The 26,399-nt window shown below is 47.3% G+C and overlaps 1 protein-coding gene across 1 annotated transcript in view; it reads right to left on the minus strand.

Moving 5' to 3' along the window:
- Positions 1–26,399, minus strand: part of LOC144752899 (class I histocompatibility antigen, Gogo-OKO alpha chain-like) — a 341,555-nt gene that overhangs the window by 236,791 nt on the left and 78,365 nt on the right. Inside the window, exons 2-3 of the mRNA XM_078640725.1 lie at positions 24,174–24,443; positions 18,782–19,054 (exon numbers count right to left, since the gene is read on the minus strand). Of these exons, the coding sequence (XP_078496851.1) occupies positions 18,782–19,054; positions 24,174–24,443 (543 nt within the window). The remainder of the gene's footprint in view (positions 1–18,781; positions 19,055–24,173; positions 24,444–26,399) is intronic.

The following is a 26,399-nucleotide window of genomic DNA, read 5'->3' on the forward strand; positions in this document are numbered from 1 at the left end:
GTGAAAAAAGGAAAAGAAACAAAATTCATAATCCAGGTGTTCTAAAAATACCTACCTTGATGTCATGAAAAAACTTTATTGGGTCTGACCATCAAGGTGGTATGGTTAAAAGCAGAGTGAACAATAGCATGCAAGGAATTGCTATTCACCATGAATCTTATTCGGTCGACATGTTTCAGCCTTCATCGGCTTTCTTCAGGACCTATGATGTACTACTGCAACAACGAATGTTTGTGTGAAAGGAACTTACTGGGTAAAAGAATCTCAATAAGTGGTTCAATACTCCAAAATCAGGAGTAGAAAGTCTTCTCCTGCATATAAAGCAATCAAAAAGGATAACAAAAAAATGGCAAACATTATTGCTATTGTCAAAAAGGTACTTCTAAGTGTCCAGTGCACTATAGATTTCCTATCACACAAACATTCGTTGTTGCAGTAGTACATCATAGGTCCTGAAGAAAGCCGATGAAGGCTGAAACATGTCGACCGAATAAGATTCATGGTGAATAGCAATTCCTTGCATGCTATTGTTCACTCTGCTTTTAACCATACAACCTTGATGGTCAGACCCAATAAAGTTTTTTCATGACATCAAGGTAGGTATTTTTAGAACACCTGGATTATGAATTTTGTTTCTTTTCCTTTTTTCACATTTTCATGAGCACTGCAACTTAACCCTTTTCAGTCTGCATCTCTGTTGGTTGAGGGTCAACGTAATGGTCCAAGTTATGCTAGCCTTGGGTTGTTCCTAAGGAAGGGCACTCTGGACACTACTTTTGTCAACCATACTACCCAGATGACGATATTCCGCTACTGAGCGGGCTGATGGGGATTTTCTCAAGCACTTTTGGGGCTTTTTTCTTGGTTCTTTTCTCTTCTCCTGCTATCACACGTCAATTTGGATTGTGATGACCTGTACATTAACCTGTTGGTTTTGTTTTACAGAGTGAGGACTATTTAGGCTCCTGTGTACAGACTTTTGGTACCTCTCTTGTTGTTTACAGGAACAGGACAGCCTGCAATAGAAAGCACGGGACGGCAGCTGCACACCGAAAAGTAACATGACACAGTATATATACTTAAACAAATACATTACATTCAATACAGTAGGCGTAACTTGTAGCAGTCGCGAAAGATAAGGACAAAAATGGGAGTAACAAGAAGGCGTGTACAGGGCGTATACATAGGCATGTGATGTAAACGTAACAGAAGTGTCATAAAAAAGGGCGGAAACATGGAGGGGGCTACCTGAGCAGCTGGGACCTTTAACCTAGTGGTGCGCGCAAACGGGCATTGACGTGTTACCAAGAAGAACTGGGGGCTATGACTTCTGCGCTAGAAGAGGAGACTAAAGTCTGTAGTGTCAGAGCGACATGTACCTAAAGCATATCTGGTATCTGGTGTTTGGAGTACATGTTGATAGAATCCAAAAGTTATCAGGGCAAAGGCTACTAGACATTAAGACTGGTGCGTGCATAATTCTATATGTATTGCGTGTGCTAGGAATATTCTATGAATATTAATACAGTATTTCTCTTACATGGAGACAGGAAGGCTAGACCATGACGGAAACTGTTGATGCGATTCAGTAGCTTAGGAATGCAGAGAAGGAGGGTTGGACTGATAACTAGAAGCATAACATACTCTTGGCAGACTGGCAGGCAGAGCCAGGCCGGGCCGGGCACTGTGAGGCAGGAAGTAAGCGAAGGGTCAGGGATGCAGGTGGGGGCTGTATCGCTCCTCAGAGAGGGTTCAGGAGACAGGAGCTGAATCAGATGTCCGGGCCCTTTTGAGGCCTAGAAACTGGGACAATTCAATGAATTAGCGTGTACACTGTAAAATGTGGCAACATAGGCCTAATACTCGTTGCTTTCACGAGAACTGGAAACTGGCATACTAGAGATGGACACAACTGTAATTGTGTCTTTAATCGATCATAGGGGGATACATGCATATCGATCATGCACAGATAGCATAATATGGGGAACACGTAGGCACATATAACATGGCAAAATTTACTTTTCCACATTCCCTCCTTGTGCCCTACGTTTCCATCAGGAAACATCAATATTCATGATACCATCTATCATTTCATATAGCATCATTTGCTCGTCTCGAATTGTCTTGGAACGGGATTTAGGACTAGGAATACAAGAGGTAGCACACATGCCGCAAATCGCAGGGCCACATTGTATACAGAGGCAGCAACTGAAAATAATCATTACTGCAATACCCAGGAATGACAATACTTTCCATCCCCAGGCAGATATGATACTCCAGAGGCAACCGGACCATGTCCAGGTGCCTGGATTCTGGTGTAACTGATGGGCAATTTTATGAAGTCTGGTTATAGCTGAATAAACAGACGGCGCGTTATTAGGAATGAAAATGCAGCAACTAGATCCGATGACTCTACAAGCTCCTCCTCTATCGGCCAGTATGACGTCAAGTACGAGACGATTTTGGAGCACGACAAAACGCATAGCAGATTGCTCTTCAGTTAAATTACCTAGAGCAGAGGTAGTCTCATTCACTACTGCTTCAAGGGTTCTGGTTAACCTACGTATTAACTTACTATTCTGGATAGGTCCTATAAAGAAGAAGAAACCTTTATTGAAGTCTGTATACTGTTCTAGAGTAGTTTCAGTTTGATCGACAATTGGGGCCTTAATCTCCCTTCTATGTCTGACGTGTACTAGATGTGTGTTTCTGTGATAATCGGATGGGGCTAGAAAAACTGGTGGCAGTAGGAAGGCAATATAACATGTTCCATCCCAATCGAGGGGCAGACGAACATATGCGGTCTGACCACAAATAAAATAAGAATGACGTGAGGCTTTGAAAATAGATTTCCCACTGTCACTATACTCGACAATAGTAGTACAATCACTATGTCCTACATGTGCGGAACCATTCTTTCTGATACATAATTCGCCTTTGACTGGTAGTACTGAAATAGCAGGCAAATCTGGAGTAGTATCGGACTGAACATTCAGGACCATGAAATTCGAAGAATAATTACCTAAATCATATACTTCATTTTCTAGATCTAACCCTGTTCTATGGGAAAGACCTTGCTTGTCTGGGAAACATGTTCGATTCAGAAAGGACATATCATTCGAGGATGACGTTAACGTGGACCATGCTCCACACGAACCATTATGTGAAAATGGATAGGGAAAAAGTGGCAGAACTCCCTTCGGTGTCTGGAAAGGGGGGAGTCGACCACACACCCAACAATTAGTGGCATTGCTGGTCTGATGTGAATAGTGTAACATTCGGATGAATGTATTGTTACGCATAGCAAGACGATAGGATAGCTCGTGAGGAGGCAGATCACTAAATGTGTGCTCTACTGTAGCATTGGAAAACATATGTACATGTGAAATTGGAAAACATAAATGTAAAGCATAACTTGTGCAGGTAATCATAAGACTCAAAAATAACAAGAAGAATAGAACGATGATACATCTTTTAGAGTTTTGACTAACTCTCTCACTATGTGGGTCTGTCTCATACATGTCAGGAACCTGTCTAACCGTTTCACCCGAGAGAGACTTAGACAATTAAACTGGCTGACTTATTTTACTAGACCGGAGTTTCGTTTTATACTCCTGCTGCGGAGTTTTCTCTAACAGGGGAAGTTTGAACTCAGAGTCTGTTTTTGGGCAGTCCTTAGGAATAAGGCAGTCCTTAATAAATGTTTTTTGTCGCAATCCATGGAACTTCTTGATATGACTGGTGTGGACCCACCCCTTCCGGCCTTCTAGCTTGACCGCGGTCCTTGTTGTCAACAACACCATGTGAGGCTCTTTCCAACGGGGCTCCAGCGGACTTGAACGATCAAAATTGCGCACCAAGACATAATCTCCCGGAACGACTTCATGCAGTTTCACCTCAGTGTTGTCTGGAAATGCAGCGGCAACCTGTGAACGACAAGAGTGTAGGGCAGACATCAAGGAAGCTAGGTAATCGGTCAGCATATTACTGGAAACATCTGTAATACTACGGGGTCTAGGTGTACCCCACATGTTTGGAGGACGGCCGAATACGACCTCATAAGGGGACAGGCCTGATCTGGAATGTGCAACCATTCTCATGTAGAATAGAGCAACTGGCAGGGCAACTAACCAATGTACACCTTTTTCTCTACATACTTTAGCAATGCAGATTTTCAAAGTCTGATTATGTCTCTCTACGAGACCGGCTGCTTCAGGATGGCGCACACAATGGAACTTCCACTGGTACCCTAACAGAAGGGAAACATGTTTCATGAGCTCGGATGAGAATGGCTGGCCGTTATCTGAATACACGACCCTAGGTAATCCATAGCGGGGAAAGAACTCACGAACCAACTGCCTGGCAGTGGTCGCAGCTGTGTAATCTGGAACTGGATATGCTTCTGTCCACCTGGACAAAGCGCATACAACTACGAGGACATACTTGAAACCTCGACATCGCTCCATCTGAATATAATCCATCTGGAGGACTTCAAAAGGGTGGTCAGGAGGTTGGAATCCACCTTGTTCCACCGGGACACTTTTACCTGGATTGAACTGACAACATATCATACAGGTACGGACTTTCTGCTTGGCTGCAGCTCGTAAATGCTTGTTGAACCAAAGGTTCTGAATACTGTCTAACATAGCTTTTTCTCCTAGATGTGCTGGACTATGTGCGGTATTAATAATGACTTGAACCATAGAGTCGGGGAGAAACCATGTGGCTTTTCCCTTCGTCAACCATCCTTGATCTGTCTGGACCCCTCCTTGTTCGGACCATTTCTTGATTTCTTCAGGAGTAGCATGTAACTGTATGTCTATGACATCTTGTGTAGGGTCCTTAACTGTCATACAAGTAGTCTGATCTGGAGTAAGTGTCTGTGTTGTGTTAACTGGAATGTCTGGAGTCTGAGCTGTAAGCTTGGCTGTTCGATCTGCTAGATCGTTACCTTGGGAAATGATGTCAGTGACTTTCGTATGTGCCTTGCACTTCATGATAGCGATAGCTGTCGGTAAATGTATTGCATCTAACAGAGCTTGAATGAGGAGACCATGCTGAATCTTGGTTCCATGAGAAGTCATGAAACCTCTCTCCTGCCAGAGCACTCCAAAGTCGTGTACGACTCCGAATGCATAACGTGAATCTGTGTATATGTTTACTTTCTGGTTCTTGGCACGTATGCAGGCTTGGGTCAGAGCGACTAGCTCTGCTGCTTGAGCAGACAGGGTGTCAATACGACGTGTTTCTATAACTTCGGTTTCAGTAGTCACTGCATACGCGGCTACTAGTTCTCCTGTACTTGTTCTCATACATGAACCATCCACATAAAGTGTCAGGTCGGGATCAGGTAATGCAATATCTGTAAGATCTTGTCTTGGCTTTGTCATGGTGTTAACAACTTCCACACAGTCATGTGTGGCAGGGTTTGAAGTAACTGACGGTAACAGTGTAGCAGGATTTAGAATGTTGCAGCGTCTGATTTCTATGTGTGGCTGGAACAGTGTCAGTTCATAACCTGTTAAACGTGCAACTGTCAAGTGCTGAGTCTGTGTTCGGTTTAAAAGAACTTCCACGGAGTGTGGAACTTGTACTGTCAGGGAGTGTCCTAACACTATGGAATCACTTTGTCTGATAGCTAGAGCTGTGGCTGCAACTGACTTGAGGCACGCAGGCAGAGCCTGGGCCACCGGATCTAATGTGCTCGAAAAATAAGCACAGGGCTTGTATTGTCCTGCTTGGTCTTGTGTGAGAACAGATAATGCAGTACCATCACGTTCTGTGACAAAAAGTGTAAAAGGCTTACTGTAGTTCGGTGTTGCTAGAACAGGGGCTTGGCATAAGGCTTTCTTTAACTCATTAAAAACAAGTGTATGTTCCTGGGTCCAAGGGAGGACAGTCGATACGGCTGCCTCCTGTGTCGTTAACTGTATCAGTGGCTTGGCTAGAAACGCATACTGGGGAATCCATTGTCTGCAGTAAGAAGTGAGGCCAATAAAAGCTCATACCTCCTTCTGTGTCTTGGGCTGTGGAAGACGTGCTATTAACTGGATACGGTCAGGTGTCAACTGCCTACCCCACTTGGACAGCAAGTGTCCCAAGTATACCACTTGCTGGACACAGAATTGTAATTTGGAAGGGGACACCTTGTGCCCCTGCTCGGCCAGAAAATGCAGAACTGTAAGTGACGCACGCTCGCAGTCACGTTCAGAACGGGCTGTGATCAGTAGATCATCGACATACTGGAGCAGGGCAGTGTCAGTTGGCATGTGAATATTGTCTAGTTGTCTCTTAAGTGCTTGACTGTAAATGCTAGGACTTTCTGTGAAACCTTGAGGAGCTCTTGTGAATTTATAGCTTCTTCCATTTAAACAGAAACCGAAAAGGTACTGGCTGTCTGGGTGTATGGGGACACTGAAAAATGCGTTCTTGAGATCGATAACTGTGAAGAACGTAGCTTCAGAATCAATGGCTGTCAAAAGAGATGAAATATCTGGGACTACTGGATACTGAGGTATGATACATTTATTAAGCTCTCGGAGATCAATCACTAATCGATATACTGGAGGTGCATTTGGATCAGTACGTTTCAGGACTGGAATGATAGGAGAATTACATATATTGGAGTCAGTTTCTACAACCACTCCTTGAGCAATAAGTTCGTCGATAATTTTGGATAAGGCTGCTACAGCCTCAGGTGGCAATTTGTACTGTCTGATTCGTGGCAAAACTACACCTTGCTTCAGAGTCACACGATGGGGTGTGATATGCATACATCCTACATCAGTTGGACCCTGCGCCCATAAATGCTGTGGTACATTCAACAATCTTGGATCAAAATCACGTAATACATAATGACCTTTGAAGTCTCTCAAAAACAGGCGGACCCCCTCTGGGGAACAGCAAATAACTGCTCCTAATTCTTTCAATGTCTTAATGCCTAACAAATTTTCTGGACATGATTTCGTGAGTAACAAATCAGTAGTTCGGGACAATGGACCAACTTCTAGAGTAACTGGTTTCGAAATTTCATTTACAATTGGCTTTCCTGAAAATCCAAGGGAAACATTTTTAGAGCCTGAGAGCGGAGCCCCTGGAACCTCGTCATGACTGATGGTAGTCCTACTTGCCCCAGTATCAATCAGAAACTTTCTGTCTTTCCCTAATACTTGACTGTGTACATAGGGACCCTCTTGATCTACAGGTATCTCGATGAGAGGCAAGCCTACCTCCCTCTCTAGGCTGTTTCATGAATACGGCTGATAATCTGGATACTCTGTCTGGGCATACTGGTACATCTGCTGTGTAACATGCTGTGTTGCAGCGATAGGCTGCGGTGCTGGAACTGTCTGTTGTGCATTCTGTGGTGGCTGAGAAGTCTGTGAAACTTGTTCTTGTCTAGGCGGACGTGGTCTTTCTTTAGTTTTACCAGTAGCTATGTTGTGTTTCAGAACAGCACACTCGTTTATAAAATGACCTGGCTGTTTACAGTAATTGCAAGTCCCTTTAACGGGAGCTGCAGAATGACTGGCTTGATTCGGACCCCTCTTCTGACTGTCTTGTGGAACAGATTGTGCAACTAATACTTTCATTTTCGTGTCTTTCATACGTCTCCTTTCGTGTTCTTGCTCTTCCCTGATTCTGTTCTGGTGGTACTGGAGCATTTGTAACATTTGTGACGGAGTATTAGCTTGCCAGGTACTTTCGACTTTCAATACTCGGTTTTTAACTTGTGGACTTGAATTCTCGACTAGTTTGGTAACAAAAAGATGAGGGTACGATTCACTACTTGTTTTCAGACCACTGTTAATAATAAAACATTTTTCAAATCTAGAATAAAAATCACTAGTGTCTTCATCTTGTTTCTGTTTACAAGCTGAGATTGCATCCCAATCTTCCTTTTTCGTGGCTAGTAATCTTGGCAAAACTTGTATCAATAACTCGGGCAAATCTTTACATTTATCCCCAAGACCGGTACCTGGTACTCGTAAACCATCTTCAGCTTCTAGAGCTGTCCAATCAATCTTTTTCTCTCCCACCTCCCATTCTTTTTCCTTGAGTTTTTCATATACCCCTGCGGGCAACAGAACCTTTAACATTTTAATGATATCAGGATACGTGTATTCTCCCATACGGAGCATGTCTTTTAATTCACGGTGGAACCCTGCTGGATCTTTATCGTGACAGGGAATTAACTTTTTCATCTCTAAGAGTTCCATCTTTGTGATAGGGGTGTAAACAAATACTCGTTCTAGATCACCACCCGTTCCTCTAACTGGGTGTACTTCTCGTAACGGATGCTGTCTATCTATGTAAAATGATTTACTTTCTGGAGGTGAGACGTGAACAAAATGCGGATTTAGAAACGTTCTATATTTGTGGCGCTGTTCTAGAACGACACTAATTAAATCAGTACCTAGACCTCTCCATCTATACTGGAGTAACTCGTTCAAAACATCATGTAACGGACCTGGATCAGAATGCTGTCCCTCATACAGTGTAATGAGGTGCTGAATCATATACATACCCACCAGTCGCTGCTCGGCTGGGGGCAGTTTCAGAAACATTTGTGCCACTATTTCGTCTGGAAAAGTAGTAGAATCAGTAGTCCATCGAACGGCTGATCGGGCTAATTCTTGTTCATGCATTGTACCAAGTTCACTATAACCGATTCGTGATTTCAGAATGTGATCGGTAGCTTGGAATACTTGCTCAAGAGAACCCTGTTCTGGTGCTGGAGGAGGGAAAACTTTCTTGTGATCTGGGCGTGAATGTCGGTCGGGAAGTCTAGTTCTACCTACATACGCTATTCTGGAGGGATTCTCGTCGTCTACCTCTTCAGTAGGAGAGTCGTCTTCTTTCTCGGTTACTTGTGCTACTTCTCGTTTCTCGTGTAACTTTATTTCCCTACGGATTTTCTTGTACATACTCTCTATACAGTTCTGTGTCTTGTGTCTTCCCTCGGTTATATGGTCACTCCACCTAGTCAGGACTTTCATTTCTTCCGGATCTTTATCTGGATAATCTTGTTCTCTTATTAAACAATTAATTAAAAACTTCAAAAGCATGAGCTGAATCTCGACTTTTCTTTGAATCATGGCGTCGCGAACACTTTCTGGATCCACTCCTGTACGGATAAAACGATATATTCTGTCTAGATATTCTTTCATATTGGGCAGGGTGTCCAAATATTCGGTCACCCGTCTTAAACGTAATGAATATATGACCATATTACCATCGCCTGAAACTGGATCATAACGACATTCGGTAAGTGCTCGCTTGATATCTGTAAATGTCGGAATTTTTGGCGAACGCTGTAACGCTCGTTCATGTAGCTCAAGTAACGTCATACGTCTGTGTTGAGGCGGAGTACCAGGAGGACTTCCCCCCGTGGCTCCTAAACTAGAATCGTCGGTGTGTACGGTACGTGCTGGTAGAGTGACTGATGTAGCTGGTACATGTACTGTAGGCTGGACCGGGGGTGCCGTAACAGATGCTGCAACGGGGGCCCCGGTGGCTGGAGGAACAGGAATTACATTATTTACGGGAGCAGGCGGAACAGGATTTGCATATTCCGGGACTGTATCGTCCAAATAGGACGAGAGAAAAATATCAGCTGCGGTCGGTTTGTGACGTAGCTTAATCGGAACTAATGGCGGTGGAAAATTACATGGTGCTTCCGGGGTTGCTTTTGGCAAGCCCTCGGCAAGAAGAGGATACATACCCTTAATAAGGGCATTTCTCTGTCTGTCTGACTGTTCTGCTTTAACTCGTTCACCTACTTCGATCAATTCCCTTTCTTGGGCTTTTTCTGAGGATTCCCTACTTAATTCTGTTTTTCTGATTTCTTTTTCGGTTCTTTTATGAGATTCTTTGCGCCATAACTCGATGGCATCTTTCTGGGACTGTCTGGCTTTCTTTTTCCATAATGCTTCTTCTACTCGCATGATGCACTCGGCATCCCATGTACCTGATACGGGCCATCTATATTTCTCTTCTAACTCCTTGGTATAATCCACCCATAAGTCCAGATATAATATGGCACTTAGCCATGTTTATGATACATAAAATGACCTGGACTGTCCCTGGGCGGGACAGGAACTGCTTCCTCGAGCAACCCTTTTCTGGTTTTTAACTGACGTAATTTGGAGAATAGAGGCATTGTCTAGACTGGAATCCGAACACAATACAATACACGATAAACACAATAATGACTGGAAAAACAAATCACTCATACCACGACATTGAAAACACATTGAATAACATTTAGAATAACAGTTCGGACAGAATATTACCTGATATACTGAGAACAGAACACATGAATTTCTCGAGAACGAAACTTACTAGGATGACTAGATGTACTGCTAAACAGTACGAAACTTACCGGTCCCATAAAGAGACACGTCGGACCCGCGTCCACCTAGGTGAACACTTCGGATTGGATCTGCGTACCCAAACCCACGGACCAGAGACAAATTAATTGACCCTGTCTAGATACTACCCCAGCAACGGTACTCACCGGGCAGCAAGAACGGAAAGCCTCGGACTGGACTGGACTGCTACGACGACGGACTACGAACTTCGGACTTCAGTTACAGGCGGGCCTCCGGATACCTCGGACCTTGGACTCTTGGTTTGGGCTCTGGTCGGGACTCGCCGCGTTCCTCACCGCCACGTCTGGATGCTGGACCGCAACCTCCGTCTCCTCCGTGGGCCTGAGGGATACTTGAAGCAGAAATATCTGCACGTGCACTGTATGGTTCCGTCACGGCTGCAGAGGATCAGGGGGCCTGCGTGGCTTCGCCGGCGCGTGGGGAAAGGGCAAGTCCCTATTCGGGCGCCATTATGTGGTAAATAAATAATTAATTACCGGTACTATTTTTGAATACAGTGAATAAAACAGATAGCTCAATAAATAAGAGACAGGATTCGAGGTATCGAAGTCTACAGGCTTTAATCAGGCATAAGGGACAGGAACAGGACAGCCTGCAATAGAAAGCACGGGACGGCAGCTGCACACCGAAAAGTAACATGACACAGTATATATACTTAAACAAATACATTACATTCAATACAGTAGGCGTAACTTGTAGCAGTCGCGAAAGATAAGGACAAAAATGGGAGTAACAAGAAGGCGTGTACAGGGCGTATACATAGACATGTGATGTAAACGTAACAGAAGTGTCATTAAAAAGGGCGGAAACATGGAGGGGGCTACCTGAGCAGCTGGGACCTTTAACCTAGTGGTGCGCGCAAACGGGCAATGACGTGTTACCAAGAAGAACTGGGGGCTATGACTTCTGCGCTAGAAGAGGAGACTAAAGTCTGTAGTGTCAGAGCGACATGTACCTAAAGCATATCTGGTATCTGGTGTTTGGAGTACATGTTGATAGAATCCAAAAGTTATCAGGGCAAAGGCTACTAGACATTAAGACTGGTGCGTGCATAATTCTATATGTATTGCGTGTGCTAGGAATATTCTATGAATATTAATACAGTATTTCTCTTACATGGAGACAGGAAGGCTAGACCATGACGGAAACTGTTGATGCGATTCAGTAGCTTAGGAATGCAGAGAAGGAGGGTTGGACTGATAACTAGAAGCATAACATACTCTTGGCAGACTGGCAGGCAGAGCCAGGCCGGGCCGGGCACTGTGAGGCAGGAAGTAAGCGAAGGGTCAGGGATGCAGGTGGGGGCTGTATCGCTCCTCAGAGAGGGTTCAGGAGACAGGAGCTGAATCAGATGTCCGGGCCCTTTTGAGGCCTAGAAACGGGGACAATTCAATGAATTAGCGTGTACACTGTAAAATGTGGCAACATAGGCCTAATACTCGTTGCTTTCACGAGAACTGGAAACTGGCATACTAGAGATGGACACAACTGTAATTGTGTCTTTAATCGATCATAGGGGGATACATGCATATCGATCATGCCCATATAGCATAATATGGGGAACACGTAGGCACATATAACATGGCAAAATTTACTTTTCCACACTACGCTATCCAACACTTTCCATATTTTTGCACTCACTGCAGAGGGAATAGTAAATATTATTTTGCCACTAATGATCACTTTCCCTACTGTTGCAATTACTGGAGTGGGAATAGTAATGTTTACCCCTCCGCTATCCAATATGTTCCCTACTGTTGCACACACTAGAGTGGGAATAGTTATTTTTAACCCTCCACCATCCAACACTTTCCCTACTGTTGCACACATTGAAGTGGGAATAGTAATTTGTACCCCTATGCTATCAAACTCTTTCCCTACTGTTGCATTGACTGGAGTGGGAAATTTAAGTTTAAAGGTTTTTAAATAGTTGAATATTTTAATTTATAATAGAATGTTTTTTTTCCCATTAGATTTTATGTTATAGGTAAATCTATATATTTGAAATTCTTTATAAAATAAATTAAAATTAATAGTGTATTCATTGCTTTAAAGTAAATATATATTATTATGTAATTACCACTTTTTTTAATTAGGTTTATTTGTTAATATGTATATTAAATCGATTTATTTTTTTATTATTAATGTTATTATTTAATATCTAATATTTTTAAATCAATATTTCCCCCCATATTCTTGTACTTACCTGTTTCAGTATAGGGAGTCAATATATTTGCATTCTATATTTTTACCTCGATATTTTTTTACATATATATTCTATCCGTGAACCCTACAAAGATGCTGTTTCTCCACCTCCTGGGCGGAGTCCGTATCCCCGGGCTGTCCCTTCCTACTGAGAAGCTGATGTGAGTTTGTTTAGCCACCTCCAGGGCAGGGTCCGTGTTCCCGGGCTGTCCCTTTCTACTGAAGTCATGCTGACAAGAGATTGTTTATCCACCTCCTTTCCTACAGAGATGCTATCACACCTTTGTTTATCCACCTCCTGGGTAGAGTCCGTGTACCCAGGCTGTCACTTCCTACAAAGATGCTGACAGGAGTTTCTTTATCCAACTCTTTTGCTGAGTCCGTGTCCCTGCGTTGTCCCTTACTACTGAGATGCTGAAAAAAGTTAGTTTCTCTACCTCCTGGGTTGAGTCCATGTTTCCAGGCTGTACCTTCCTACTGAGACGCTGACACAACACTGTTTATCCACCTCCTGGGTGGAGTGTATGTGTCTCCCCTAGCTGTCCCTTTCTAATGAGATGCCGACATGTGTATGTTTAGCCACCTCCTGACACAAGTTTTTATATCCACCTCCTGAGAATCCCTGGTGCCTCCCATCCTGTTTCCAGCGAGGCCTGACCCTGCCGAAAAAACGTGAACAGGAGCAATCAGGTTGGTATGGCCCTAGGCTTCAAAAACCCAAAAGGATACCATTGACTGACGGGCAAAAGCTGCACCCAGACAAAGGACAGGAAATACACGAGTGAGGGACATCCTTCCATCATACGCCAGGATGACCCAGACAACGCCATGCAGAGGGGACATATGTAAGAAAGTAGAGAAGGGAAATGCCCACTGAGACACCCAGACAGGAACTCCCAATCCACACTGTGAGAGCCAAAGTGCGGAACCATCTGGCAGCAAACCACACTCCCAAAAAAACAGGTCCCTACACAGACTTCGGTTAGGGGAGTTGGCCACAAACACATCAACATCCACAACTGCTTTGTCCAGCTAGAGGTTCCGTCCTGTGGGGTCATTCCTTAGATGGAGTTGTTGTGGGGGTTCCCATCATTCTGCCTCTGGGTGGTCTGTCTGGGGCATCTCCATTTCCTTGGGCATCGCTGCTGGGTAGCTTTGTTCTCAGAGGTGGCAGTGCTGCTCCCCTCCTCGGCGGTCACTGGTGTGCCTTTAGCATTGGGGTTCCGGGGTGCTCCTCTGTTCTATTCTCTTTCTGCATTCCCTCCAGGCTTTTCATGCTTCTGGGTACTTCCCAGTTTGTTGTGCGTGGTGCATCTTGGGTTGCTCTTCTTTTTCACGTCTTTCTCCCTGTAACCGGTCTGTCTTGTTAGTTTCTCTCTCTCTCTCCCTTTCTTTCTCTCCCCCCGAACCCCTATCCCACCTTACCTACCCGGTTTGCTGGGATCCCAATCCTACCAAGATGTTTTGTTTCAGCTTCCGCTCTCCTGGCCAGTCCCTGCTGGCAGTGTGGTGTCGTTTGTTTGGGCAGTTGTGTTTCAGCCGGTTCCTTGCTCCAAATATCCTATTTAACAAGGGGTGGTGATGGACAGAGTTTCTGAATTAAGCAGAATACTCTCACCCAGTCAAGAGATCAGGGCTAGATCCAACACCGTTTTTTAGCTCACTGCACCATCCCAGTTCAGAACCTGGCTATATGCAAAATAGTCTGTTCCTGTCCCAGTGCATGATGGGAACAGGGCAAACCAAACTGCCAAGCCAATTCTTACACTGGGAAGGAAACAAGCTTCCGAGGACCGGTTTCTGGCATTTCAGCCGTCGTCGGCCCGGCTTGCTTGAATCCTGATGGTGCAATGAGCAAGGGACTCACATCTGAGTATACCCTTCCACGCTTAGGGTGGACAAAATATTTAACAAGGGGTGGTGATGGACAGAGTTTCTGAATTAAGCAGAATACTCTCACCCAGTCAAGAGATCAGGGCTAGATCCAACACTGTTTTTTAGCTCCCTGCACCATCCCAGTTCAGAACCTGGCTATATGCAAAATAGTCTGTTCCTGTCCCAGGTTCTGAGCTGGGATGGGGCAGTGAGCTAAATAACGGTGATGGATCAAGCCCTGATCTTTGGACTGGGTAAGAGTGGTCTGCTTAATTCAGACATTCTGTTCATCACCACCCCCTTTTCTGAATCGTTTTTGGCCACTATAGGTGTGGCAGGGTATACTCAGACATGAGTCCCTTGCTCACTGCTCCATCAGGATTCAAGCAAGCCGGGCCGACGAGGCTGAAATGCCAGAAACCGGTCCCCGGTAACTTGTCTCCTTTCTGGTGAAGAATTGGCTAGGTAGTTTGGTCTGCCCTGTTCCCATGATGCACTGGGCCAGGGACAGACTAATTTGCATATAGCCAGGTTCTGAGCTGGGATGGGGCAGTGAGCTAAATAACGGTGATGGATCAAGCCCTGATCTTTGGACTGGGTAAGAGTGGTCTGCTTAATTCAGACACTCTGTTCATCACCACCCCCTTTTCTGAATAGTTTTTGGCCACTATAGGTGTGGCAGGGTATACTCAGACAAGAGTCCCTTGCTCACTGCTCCATCAGGATTCAAGCAAGCCGGGCCGACGAGGCTGAAATGCCAGAAACCGGTCCCTGGTAACTTGTCTCCTTTCTGGTGAAGAATTGGCTTGGTAGTTTGGTCTGCCCTGTTCCCATGATGCACTGGGCCAGGGACAGACTAATTTGCATATAGCCAGGTTCTGAGCTGGGATGGGGCAGTGAGCTAAATAACGGTGATGGATCAAGCCCTGATCTTTGGACTGGGTAAGAGTGGTCTGCTTAATTCAGACACTCTGTTCATCACCACCCCCTTTTCTGAATAGTTTTTGGCCACTATAGGTGTGGCAGGGTATACTCAGACATGAGTCCCTTGCTCACTGCTCCATCAGGATTCAAGCAAGCCGGGCCGACGAGGCTGAAATGCCAGAAACCGGTCCCCGGTAACTTGTCTCCTTTCTGGTGAAGAATTGGCTTGGTAGTTTGGTCTGCCCTGTTCCCATGATGCACTGGGCCAGGGACAGACTAATTTGCATATAGCCAGGTTCTGAGCTGGGATGGGGCAGTGAGCTAAATAACGGTGATGGATCAAGCCCTGATCTTTGGACTGGGTAAGAGTGGTCTGCTTAATTCAGACACTCTGTTCATCACCACCCCCTTTTCTGAATCGTTTTTGGCCACTATAGGTGTGGCTGGGTATACTCAGACATGAGTCCCTTGCTCACTGCTCCATCAGGATTCAAGCAAGCCGGGCCGACGAGGCTGAAATGCCAGAAACCGGTCCCCGGTAACTTGTCTCCTTTCTGGTGAAGAATTGGCTTGGTAGTTTGGTCTGCCCTGTTCCCATGATGCACTGGGCCAGGGACAGACTAATTTGCATATAGCCAGGTTCTGAGCTGGGATGGGGTAGTGAGCTAAATAACGGTGATGGATCAAGCCCTGATCTTTGGACTGGGTAAGAGTGGTCTGCTTAATTCAGACACTCTGTTCATCACCACCCCCTTTTCTGAATCGTTTTTGGCCACTATAGGTGTGGCAGGGTATACTCAGACATGAGTCCCTTGCTCACTGCTCCATCAGGATTCAAGCAAGCCGGGCTGACAAGGCTGAAATGCCAGAAACCGGTCCCCGGTAACTTGTCTCCTTTCTGGTGAAGAATTGGCTTGGTAGTTTGGTCTGCCCTGTTCCCATGATGCACTGGGCCAGGGACAGACTAATTTGCATATAGCCAGGTTCTGAGCTGGGATGGGGCAGTGAGCTAAATAACGGTGATGGATCAAGCCCTGATCTTTGGACTGGGTAAGAGTGGTCTGCTTAATTCAGACACTCTGTTCATCACCACCCCCTTTTCTGAATCGTTTCTGGCCACTATAGGTGTGGCAGGGTATACTCAGACATGAGTCCCTTGCTCACTGCTCCATCAGGATTCAAGCAAGCCGGGCCGACGAGGCTAAAGTGCCAGAAACCGGTCCCCGGTAACTTGTCTCCTTTCTGGTGAAGAATTGGCTTGGTAGTTTAGTCTGCCCTGTTCCCATGATGCACTGGGCCAGGGACAGACTAATTTGCATATAGCCAGGTTCTGAGCTGGGATGGGGCAGTGAGCTAAATAACGGTGATGGATCAAGCCCTGATCTTTGGACTGGGTAAGAGTGGTCTGCTTAATTCAGACACTCTGTTCATCACCACCCCCTTTTCTGAATCGTTTTTGGCCACTATAGGTGTGGCAGGGTATACTCAGACATGAGTCCCTTGCTCACTGCTCCATCAGGATTCAAGCAAGCCGGGCCGACGAGGCTGAAATGCCAAACAAACCACAAGCCCTCTTCTGTAATACTGCTCCACCCCCACCCCCCACTTTTCAATCAGTGCCGGGGTGGGGAGGAACCAAAAGCAGGAGTATGAGCCTGGGAGGTGGGAAGGACAGAGAACAAATATTACACAGGGGTACCAAAGCCCCCACACAGTGGAACACTACACCCATACACCAGGGTCGATTGGAAATGCGAATACTTGGGCAATGGCCATGGGGCCGGTATCCGAGTTCCAGTTGTGGGCTGCTTTTTTGGGCAGCCTGATGGGGGGGGGGGGATTTGGGCGGTTTCTGAGTTGTTTGGATGCTGCCACAGGGTGCCTGAGTGCCTGAGTGGCATTTCTGGAGGCAGATGGGCATCACTTTTATCAACAGGCAGAGGTGCCACTCCTTTTCTCTCGATGGGCCGGCCCATTAATGTATGCATATTGAGCATTAAAAGAAGGGTTCGCCTCTGGTCTTTCCATCAGGACAGGGCACAATTGTCTAAAGGAAAACATGCCTGGTCGATAATCACTGAGCTCAAACCCATATCAGAGGCCCCATATCTTTCAAGCACCTATGCAGCTGTTTGGAAGAAAACATTTATGGCCCTGAGGATGGGCGAATGGCCATTTTTAAAACACTTGCCTGCATGGCGTCGTTCAAATGAGGACACTAATTGTAGGGCTGTGGTCATTACACGGAATCAATTGAGCATGTGGTGTGTGTTTGCCCAGCATTTCTCAAGGATAGAAGGCGGTTGTTGCGAGGTGAATGGATTAAGCACGGCGTTCGATTATGCCGGCAAGCCATTATATCAGCAATGAACCCCAACAACACAATGCTAAATGTTAAGTTCGCAAAATTTGTTTTCCAAATTGCAAGAAACTTAACTCCGTAGGTTTGCAGGAACCATCGCCACAATCTTCAATTTAATGACTGGTCTGGAACCCCCCCATCCCCTATTTAATTCCAAGACTCTTACTGGTAGAGCACTTGTATGTTTTACTGAAAGTTGGGGGCGGGTTTTACACTCGCCAACAATGTCATTACATATTTAAACATATTTTAGCTGCTTCTTGTGCGAAAATAATAATAATTTATACATACTATTGTAATTTGTTAAAAAACTTTAATTTTTTGTTGCATTAAGACGAAACGTATTTTTTGTTTGTTTTTAAATGGTCATGATTTTAAGTAATCGAACAATAAACAGTCAACTACTGAAACAAACCACAAGCCCTCTTCTGTAATACTGCTTCACCCCCACCCCCACTTTTCAATCACTGCCGGGGGGGGGGGGACACAAAGCAGGAGTATGACCTTGGGAGGTGAGAAGGTCAGAGAACAAATATTACACAGGGGTACCAAAGACCCCACACAGTGTAACACTACACCCATACACCAGGGTCGATTGGAAACGCGAATACTTGGGCAATGGCCATGGAGCCGGTATCCTAATCTGTGGATTTATTTTTACACCCCCCCCTTTTTTTTACAAAATGTCACCAAAGCAGGGTTTTGCGGAAAGGCAATGTGCAAATGTGGGCCACTTATTTTAGCGTGTCTGGGCTGATTTTTAATCCCAATCCAACCCTGCCATACACCACTTCTATCACCCCTGGTGGTTGTGGGGGGGGCGGCAGAAATAAGAACGTGAGCTTGTTGAGGGATTAAACTGTTATAGGCTGGACTGCACACACAAACCACAGCTCCTCGAGTGCAATGCTGTCCCCCCCTTCACCATGAGCTCCAAGAAGTAGAAAGTTACCTGTCAGCATAAGCACTTGAGTGCCTGGTGTGTTGTGTAGGAAGCACTACATAAATACCCATAACCCACCTCTCTGCAGACTCTTCTTCCCAATATTCAGGTGTTTCTTCAGGTACTCAATGCATAACTCCTCCAAGTAGTACTTAAAAATCTGGGCGATGCTCCTCTCCGAGTTCCATCGGTCCTGTGTGGTCCTGGCCACATCCATGGCCGCCGTGAAGGTCATTTTGTCCCGGTCTAAGCTGATGTAGTCATGACCATCGAAGGCGTATTGAGTAAATCTCCCGATGGAACCGTCCTCCCGGAGCTCACAGCCAGACATCCGCTGGAACATGTGGAGACCTGAAAAAGGTGTGGGGGGGGGGGTGCAGGAGAGTGAGGAGCTGAGTGTGCAAAGAAATGAGAACCAACACCTTCAGATAGGCAGTGAGGGGCGCCAGGACACCCACTGACTGAGCTGTCACCACCGGAGCGCACGCCCATGCATAGTGGGTGTGTGAAGCCCTGAAAGGGAGGGAGGGTGAAGGGGAGAGCAAGGATCTGAAGAAGCAGAGCGAGTGTCCGGGAGAAATGGAGCAGAGACCAACTTGAGGGAAAATGAAGATCTGGGGTGGGGGTAAGGGAGGCTGAGCGGAGTGAGGCCCCTGAAGGTAAGAGTTGAGAGTGGGGCAAAGTGATGGCCTGAAGTAGGAGCTGATCAGAGAGAGGCCCCAAAGAGAGAAGTAGCGGTGGCAGGGGGCAGCGGGGTAGAGGGAGCACCTTATGAGAGTCAGTGACGGTCTGACACCACCAGGAGGGAGACAGAGTGTGAGAGTAGTTAAGTGAGGGCCCAAGAATGGTAGGGGACACCCCCACGAGGAAGCACAGGCAAAGTGAGGGTCTGAAGGAGCATGTGGCACCCACACCATGAGGTGGTACAGGGCATTTAGCATTGGCAAGTTGGGCACAGGCCCAGGGCACCATCTTCAGGGGGGCGCAGGATCGGTCTATATTAAGGTCATGCAGACAGCAGCATCTCTAGACACCAGTGATGCAGACTAAACGGCTTGTATTCCTTATTTACTTGCCTCAGGTGCCATTGTACATCCCACCAATCCCCATTCCATCCCACATCTCACTATCACCTCCTGCCACAATTCGCATCACCAACAGCTTGGCACTAGCGTGATCAAGCTTCCGCTGTGAGTGGATCTGAATATTTGGCACAAGTGCCAAGCAGTTTGTGGTCAGAGGCCAGTCACTGCTTTGATGTGTGACTGAACTGTGAACACAAAATGGGGCCCATGCTGCCTCATTTTATTCACGAGCTGCAACCAGGTTGCCAAATCTTCTTTCTGCCTAGGGCGCTATCTGAGCAAGGGCCGTCTTTGGGGTAGAGGGAGGGGAGCTTTAGTTTGTCCTTCTCCGACTCGCATATACGACTGCTCCCCCCATTCATTTATACCCAAAACACCACCCTTTCACGGACCTCATCATTGCCACCTTTGTCTGTTTTTCAACCTCTCCTCCTTGTCCTCTCCACTTATCCCCAATCACTCACAATCTTCCTGTCACCCTCTTTCCACATAGACTGAGGAAAACTTCCACCCCCAATGTCATTCATCCCCGGCGGGTTCCTCACCCCTGTAAGGTTCACTCCTGGATAATGCAGTTCACTCTCCCTTCCATGTTCACTCAGTGTCTCTAGTAGGTGGACCTGTCCCCTCCTGTCATCTCCCCTTCCTCTGTGTTTCACTCACCCTCCGCCTGGTTCTCCACACTTCACAGTCATTCCCCCTATGATGGCATCACTACCACACCACACACTGGTGCCGTTCCCCCACCTTCAGTGTCATTCCACCTCCCCATCAGGTTCAGTAAACAGACCCCACAATATGGTGTATACCCTATCCCATTTTCCTCACTGCAGTCTGGTGTCACTAACTCAACTCCCCCACCCCACCAGATTCACCCCAGTCTTGTTCTGTATTTACCCTGTGTCACCCACCCCAGGTCTCGTCCCCATGATCCCACCACAATGGTCACTGTTGGACCTGGCCCTTTTTGGCAGGTTCACCCCTAAACTTTTAGCTTTTTCCTAGCCTGTTTCTGGAACCTGGGGATGGTGGTTTTAGGCCTTTGCACACTTTTTCACTGTGGTACAGTGTAAAGTGCGTGAGCTCTCTGTGTATGTGTGGTGAGTGACCTGCCCTCCCATAGGAATGAATGGGGAATATGTATGCCCATGGTAGTTCCTGATGTGTGGGGAGTGCAGGGTCGAGTTTGATATGTGCGAACTCGTGAGATTGAATGCTGCGTAATGGTGTATGCGGCATGATTGTGTCTAGTCTAGAAGCGCCACTTTTAGAAGTTGGCATATTTGTGTAGTCTGTGGCTGGCGTGTGATTGGCTGGTGAGCCTGGCCCAGGAGTGCCTGGGCCTGCTTGTGGATTGACTGTCTGGTTTGAGGATGACAGGGGCTGGGGAGCCCCCAGGAGGTTGTCTGAGTCAGCCCGTGGATGAAAGGCTGCATCTGCTACCAGGGAGTTGGGAGGAGATAGCACCTGGGAGTGAATGAGGCTGTGCCTGCCTGCCACAATGCTGGCTCCACCTCCCCGCTGGGTGACTGTCACCTCTGTCCCTGATACTGAAAGAAAGAAGGAAGCCAGGAAGCCCAAGGGCTCCAGCAACACCCAAGAACTGGTTTAGACCGGGTTCAGGGCCCACTTGCACAAAGACTTCAGAGACTTTTCTCTGTATAAGAAGGGGCTGTGTCCCCTTCCAAAATGTTCTTGTTTTTGGACTTGAATCTTACCAGGGGTGTGCTGCTGCTTGGGCCCAGGGGAATCCCTGGGCCCTGCCCAGCCCCTGGACACCTGATGGACTTTCCTAGATGCTGGAGGACTCATCTTTGCAGGGAGCTGTTTTGCTCCATCTTTATTCTTCCAGGACTGCTGGGACTTCTTTTTGCTGGCTGTTAATGATGCCAGGACCTTGAGCAGCCCCGCAGCGCTTTATTATGGGCAGGAAGCGCTTTATTTTGTCTTTAGCGCTTGAGAGCGCTTTATTTTTGCTTACAGCGCTGTGAGCGCTTTACTTTGCCCCCCAAGCGCTTAGTTGCGCTTTCATTTCCATATTTATGGGGAGGGTGCCCACCCCTCGTGTTTCACCGCCGCTGGCCTGGAGATCGATATGGCGGCGCTGCGCCCGCCTCCCTGGCCAGGGCCGCGCTGCCATTGGCGGCCCTTAGAGCCGGAATTCAGGCGATGTTTTGCATGGCGGCGGGCGGGACTTCCGGTTTTGGGAGAGGAGTCTCGCGCCCGCCGCCGGCACCAGAGGAGGGAGGAGTGATGGCCGCCCGGGGCTACCGTGAGCTGGGGAGAGCCCCGGGGATGCCAAGAACAAGCGCCGAATGTCGCGGGGCTCCCATGACCAGGAGGGAGCCCCGGAGGAAAAAGTGACCTGGAGCCTTGCCGCTCCACCCCAAGTCCCGGTCCCGAGATGGGGGACCAGGCGAAGCATGGTGCGCAGCCGCTGAGGAGAGCAGCAGTCGCAGTCAGCCGGTGAGTGGGGGCCGGGAGAGCGAGTGAAGGGAGGAGGGCGTCGGGACACGCTGTCGGTGCCCGCCCTCTCCCCTCCGGGACCACAGCCGCATTTGGTGTTGAGAGCCTGGATAGGCTCTTGTGGGCATTTTGTCATTATTTCTTGAGTCCCCCCGAGTGGGACTCCAACGTGGGCACAAATTTGTTTAAGAGCCGCTAGGGCTCCAACAAGGGGGCACCTTATGATTTAGGGGGCCCGAGAGGCCCATGCCTTTATTGATTAGAAGGGCTTAGTTGCTTCAGGGAGCCCCCAGAGAGGCTTGTGGGGCATTTCTCTGTTAAGAGCCCCAAGGCTCCCTGTCCACGTGGTTGTTGTAGAGCCCTAAGAAGGCTCTGGGGGCCATTTTTAGTTAGAGGGGGCGCCAGGGCACATTGCCGGTGCCCGCCCCCTCCAGCCTGCAAGTGTTATGTTTAGAGCCCAGTAAGGCTCTAGGGGGCACCGTTGTTTTCAGAGCCTGAGGGCTCCATGGGGCCTATTTGTTTTAGAGCCTGTGTGGCTCCAACGTTTGGGACATGTGTGATGTCCAGAGCCTGTGTGGCTCCAACGTGCGCAGTTCAAGAAGGTTCCCAGTTGGCGCAGTTTTGGGTCCCTGAGGGCTAGTGAGAGCACTGCCGCAGTTTTGACTCCCAGCTGCCCAGCAATTAGTGGGCAGCTGCACCGTTTAGGTTTCGGGATGTTCCCAGGTGTCCAGCAAGTAGTGGGCACCTGCACCGTTTAGGCCCCTGACTTTTGGACTACAGGGCGTCCTAGCCCCAACAAGGCCAGGTGGTGGCTTATGTAAGGTTTTGCGCAATTGTGTGGTTTTTCCTTGCATCTCTGAATGTTTAGGCATCATGGGTTTTTGCGCTATTGAGTTGTGTTTTCTTTTCTGGCACCTCTGAATGTTTTTAATGCATCATGTGTCCTCCTTGATTTTACACCTCTGAATGTGTTGGTTGATGCCTCATGTGTTTTTCTTTCCCTGCACCTCTGAATGTGTTTTTGATGCATCATGTGCCTTGTTATTACACCGCTGAATGTATGTTTTATGCATCATGTGTTTTTCCTTCCCTACACCTCTGAATGTTTGATGCATCATGTGTAATGTGTTCTTGCTTCTACCCCTAAATGTATTTTATCCTTAGGTGGTTGTGTTTTGCCTAGTATAGTTTATACTAAAGAGGTTTTGTGTCCATGCGTGATCTAGGCCTATGGTTATTAGTATTGCGTAGTGTGTACCTACCTTTACCAGTAGTTACTGGTTGTGATTTATAACTGTTATTTTGTGCTACAGTGATTTTTTATCCTTTTGTTCTAATTTCTGACAGTATTTCTATTTCTAAGAGTGTTGATTCTGACAGTGGCCCATGTGGCCCTGTCCTGTAAATAATCCCTTATGAATATTGCCCGTGCCAGTTGGCACAATGTACATGTGTGATTTCTATCTGATGTGTTTTGACAATACAAAAGAAATTTTCATATAACCTTGTGTGGAGTTCCTTTTGTGGTGTGCCTAGTATGTTGTTGCTGTTGTGTGCTGGCGCAAATGCTTTACACATTGCCTCCGAGTTTAGCCTAACTGCACGTGCCAAGCTACCAAGGGGGAGAGCAGGGGTTATCTTGGCGTGTCACTCCCTTGCCCTGACTAGAATGGTGGTTTCTGCCTGGCTTTGGCGTCAGCCTTAGCCTACCAGAAATAGCCAGTTCTAACAGTCACTCACCCCAGTCTGGTACATCCTTGTGCACCCCCCCGAGTGTCTCTCCTCTCCCCTCACTACCTCTACCAGTGTCACTCACCCCTGGTCTGGATCCCCCATCACCACTGTATTACTTACACCCCTCCTGTAGATCCCTCTTTACTCACCCCCAGTCTGGTCGCCACTCTCCCGATGTCACTTACCCCTGGTCTGGTTGAGTCGCCCCATCATGTTCCTCACAGCGCCCTTGAACTGCTGCTCCCATTCTCGAAGGATCTCCGTGTTCCTCTCCCAGTACTGGGGGTCCTCGGTGGTGATCCTCTCCATCCAGGGGGCCCGAGGCTCCTCTCTGAGGCTCTCACTGGTGTAAACGGCAATGGGGACGTCATCCAGGTACCCCACGGAGGAGAACTGGGGGACCCCGGGGAGGGGCCTCGAGAGGGAAGAGAAGAAATACAGGAGGGAGTGCGAGCCTGGAGGGGTTGGGGGGGACGAGAAAAAAGGCACAATGGTTTAAGAGAATAGTGCTCACCCCTTCCCAACATGTATTACCCCCTCTGCTCTGCCACACAACACTAGCCTCAGCCCTCCCGCCCACCTACTGAGCATTTTACTCCTACTGGGGGATATCAGGAAGGCCCTGAAGGAGCGGTCCGAAATACAGGACGGTGTGAAAGCCTGAGGAAGAGCTCCCCCCCTCCCAATCCCACTAGAGTAACACTTTCCCTCCCTGCTCTCTATCACGCATGTTCCTGACTAAGAGCTGGAACCCTTGGCGAGTATGGCTTCTTCACAAAGAGGAGCGAGGGAGGTAAGAAGGGAGGAGGGGGCCTATGGGATAGAGAAAAGTCCTCACCCGGGCAGAATAAAGCCCCCCCCCGCCAAATCTATATACCACCCCCTCCACCACCCTTCCCCCGGTACCCACTGCTCATTTTAACTTTAACAATGTACCCTAGTTGAGGTGGGGGATCCAAAACACAACAAGGAGCAGGAGGCAGGTTACTGCTGGAGGATTAGTTAGTTTGAGGCAGTGGGAATACTACAAAACCTGTATTTACATAACCACACCTAGTCAACAGAGTAACCATGCCCCCTCTCTTATGCTGATGGTGGGGTTCTAGATTTGGGGACCCCATGATTTACATTGCTAGACTCAACACAAGTGCCCCTACATCTGTTCGAGCAGAAGGGTAAGAAACACCAAGTAGAGAGAGAGCACCCTACTTATAAAATGGCACTCTTACTGACCTTGCATGGATTAAAGGCAGAGTGTGCCCCACCATGCTCTTCAAAGCCGCAGTAGTTGGCATTCTGCAACTGGTCCAACTTCATTCTCACAAATCCCCTCTCATCCTCCAAAGCACTGACACTATATAAAGCATAAAGTGCCTTTCACTTGAGTACAGCCTCCCATCACTCGTGTACAAAATGTCCTCTGCTTCAGACATCAACACCTCAAACCCTGCCTTCAACTCAACCAGACCTGGATGACCAGCACCTGCTGAAGCTTAACACAAGCAATTCCTGTTGTTTGCAGAGAACAACCCAGAAATAGTGTAACCTGGCTCATTGACACGAACCCTAACCGCTTTAAACACCAACTTTCACTGAATGACAAGTCACTTGGATTCATTCGCCAGGGACACAAACCTCACCACGAAGGAACATATTTCAAAAAACAAAAAAAAAGAAAAACACAAAAAACCGAAGACTGCCTTGTGCCAGCTTTTTCTTCTAAAGAAAGCAAAAGTTTCTTCCACCAAGTGACGTCACACTGCTGTTCAAGCCCATGTGCTCTGACATATGGATTGTGGTAATACCATTCCGCAGAGCCACCCAGACTTCAAACTGACACCGCTTTAGGGCATACATGCCGCAGCACATCTCATCCAGGGCTGGAAGAAAAGATGATAACAATAACCCCATCTTGATGACTCCCCTAGCTTGCCACCATCATCTTCAAAACCAGTTAAATCATTAACTAAGTCATCCTAACCAGCACCCCCACTTACCTTACAGAGAAGCTCACCATCTTTGGGCCTGTAATATATATAAATGAGGCAGACTGTCCCTGTTTTCACCACGGCACACCTTTCCCAAGTTGGGCCTAGCAGAGACCAGAATAGTGTACCCTAATATGATGAATGTGCTGCCCCAAGGTCAGCTCTGAACTCGTGTGGCCCTGTGGCAGCACATTTAGTGAAGCACAGATTGTCTGCTTCCAAGCCGCTTCTTGTTTCACAGTGAAGGTGCCAGACACAAGCCCGCTAAAGAGGGTACATATATGCCCCTGCAGGCAGGTGCTGTGAGTGATACACACAAACTGGACAGTGGACCAATTTGCCTTCCATAAGCACCAACCTCAGAAAGAGAACCAGAAATTAACCAAACACGAAGATAGTTCTGTGTGCCAACTTAAAAGGCGC

The sequence above is a fragment of the Lissotriton helveticus genome, chromosome 5_1 (assembly GCF_964261635.1).
Source record: "Lissotriton helveticus chromosome 5_1, aLisHel1.1, whole genome shotgun sequence".
Taxonomy (NCBI): Eukaryota; Metazoa; Chordata; class Amphibia; order Caudata; family Salamandridae; genus Lissotriton; species Lissotriton helveticus.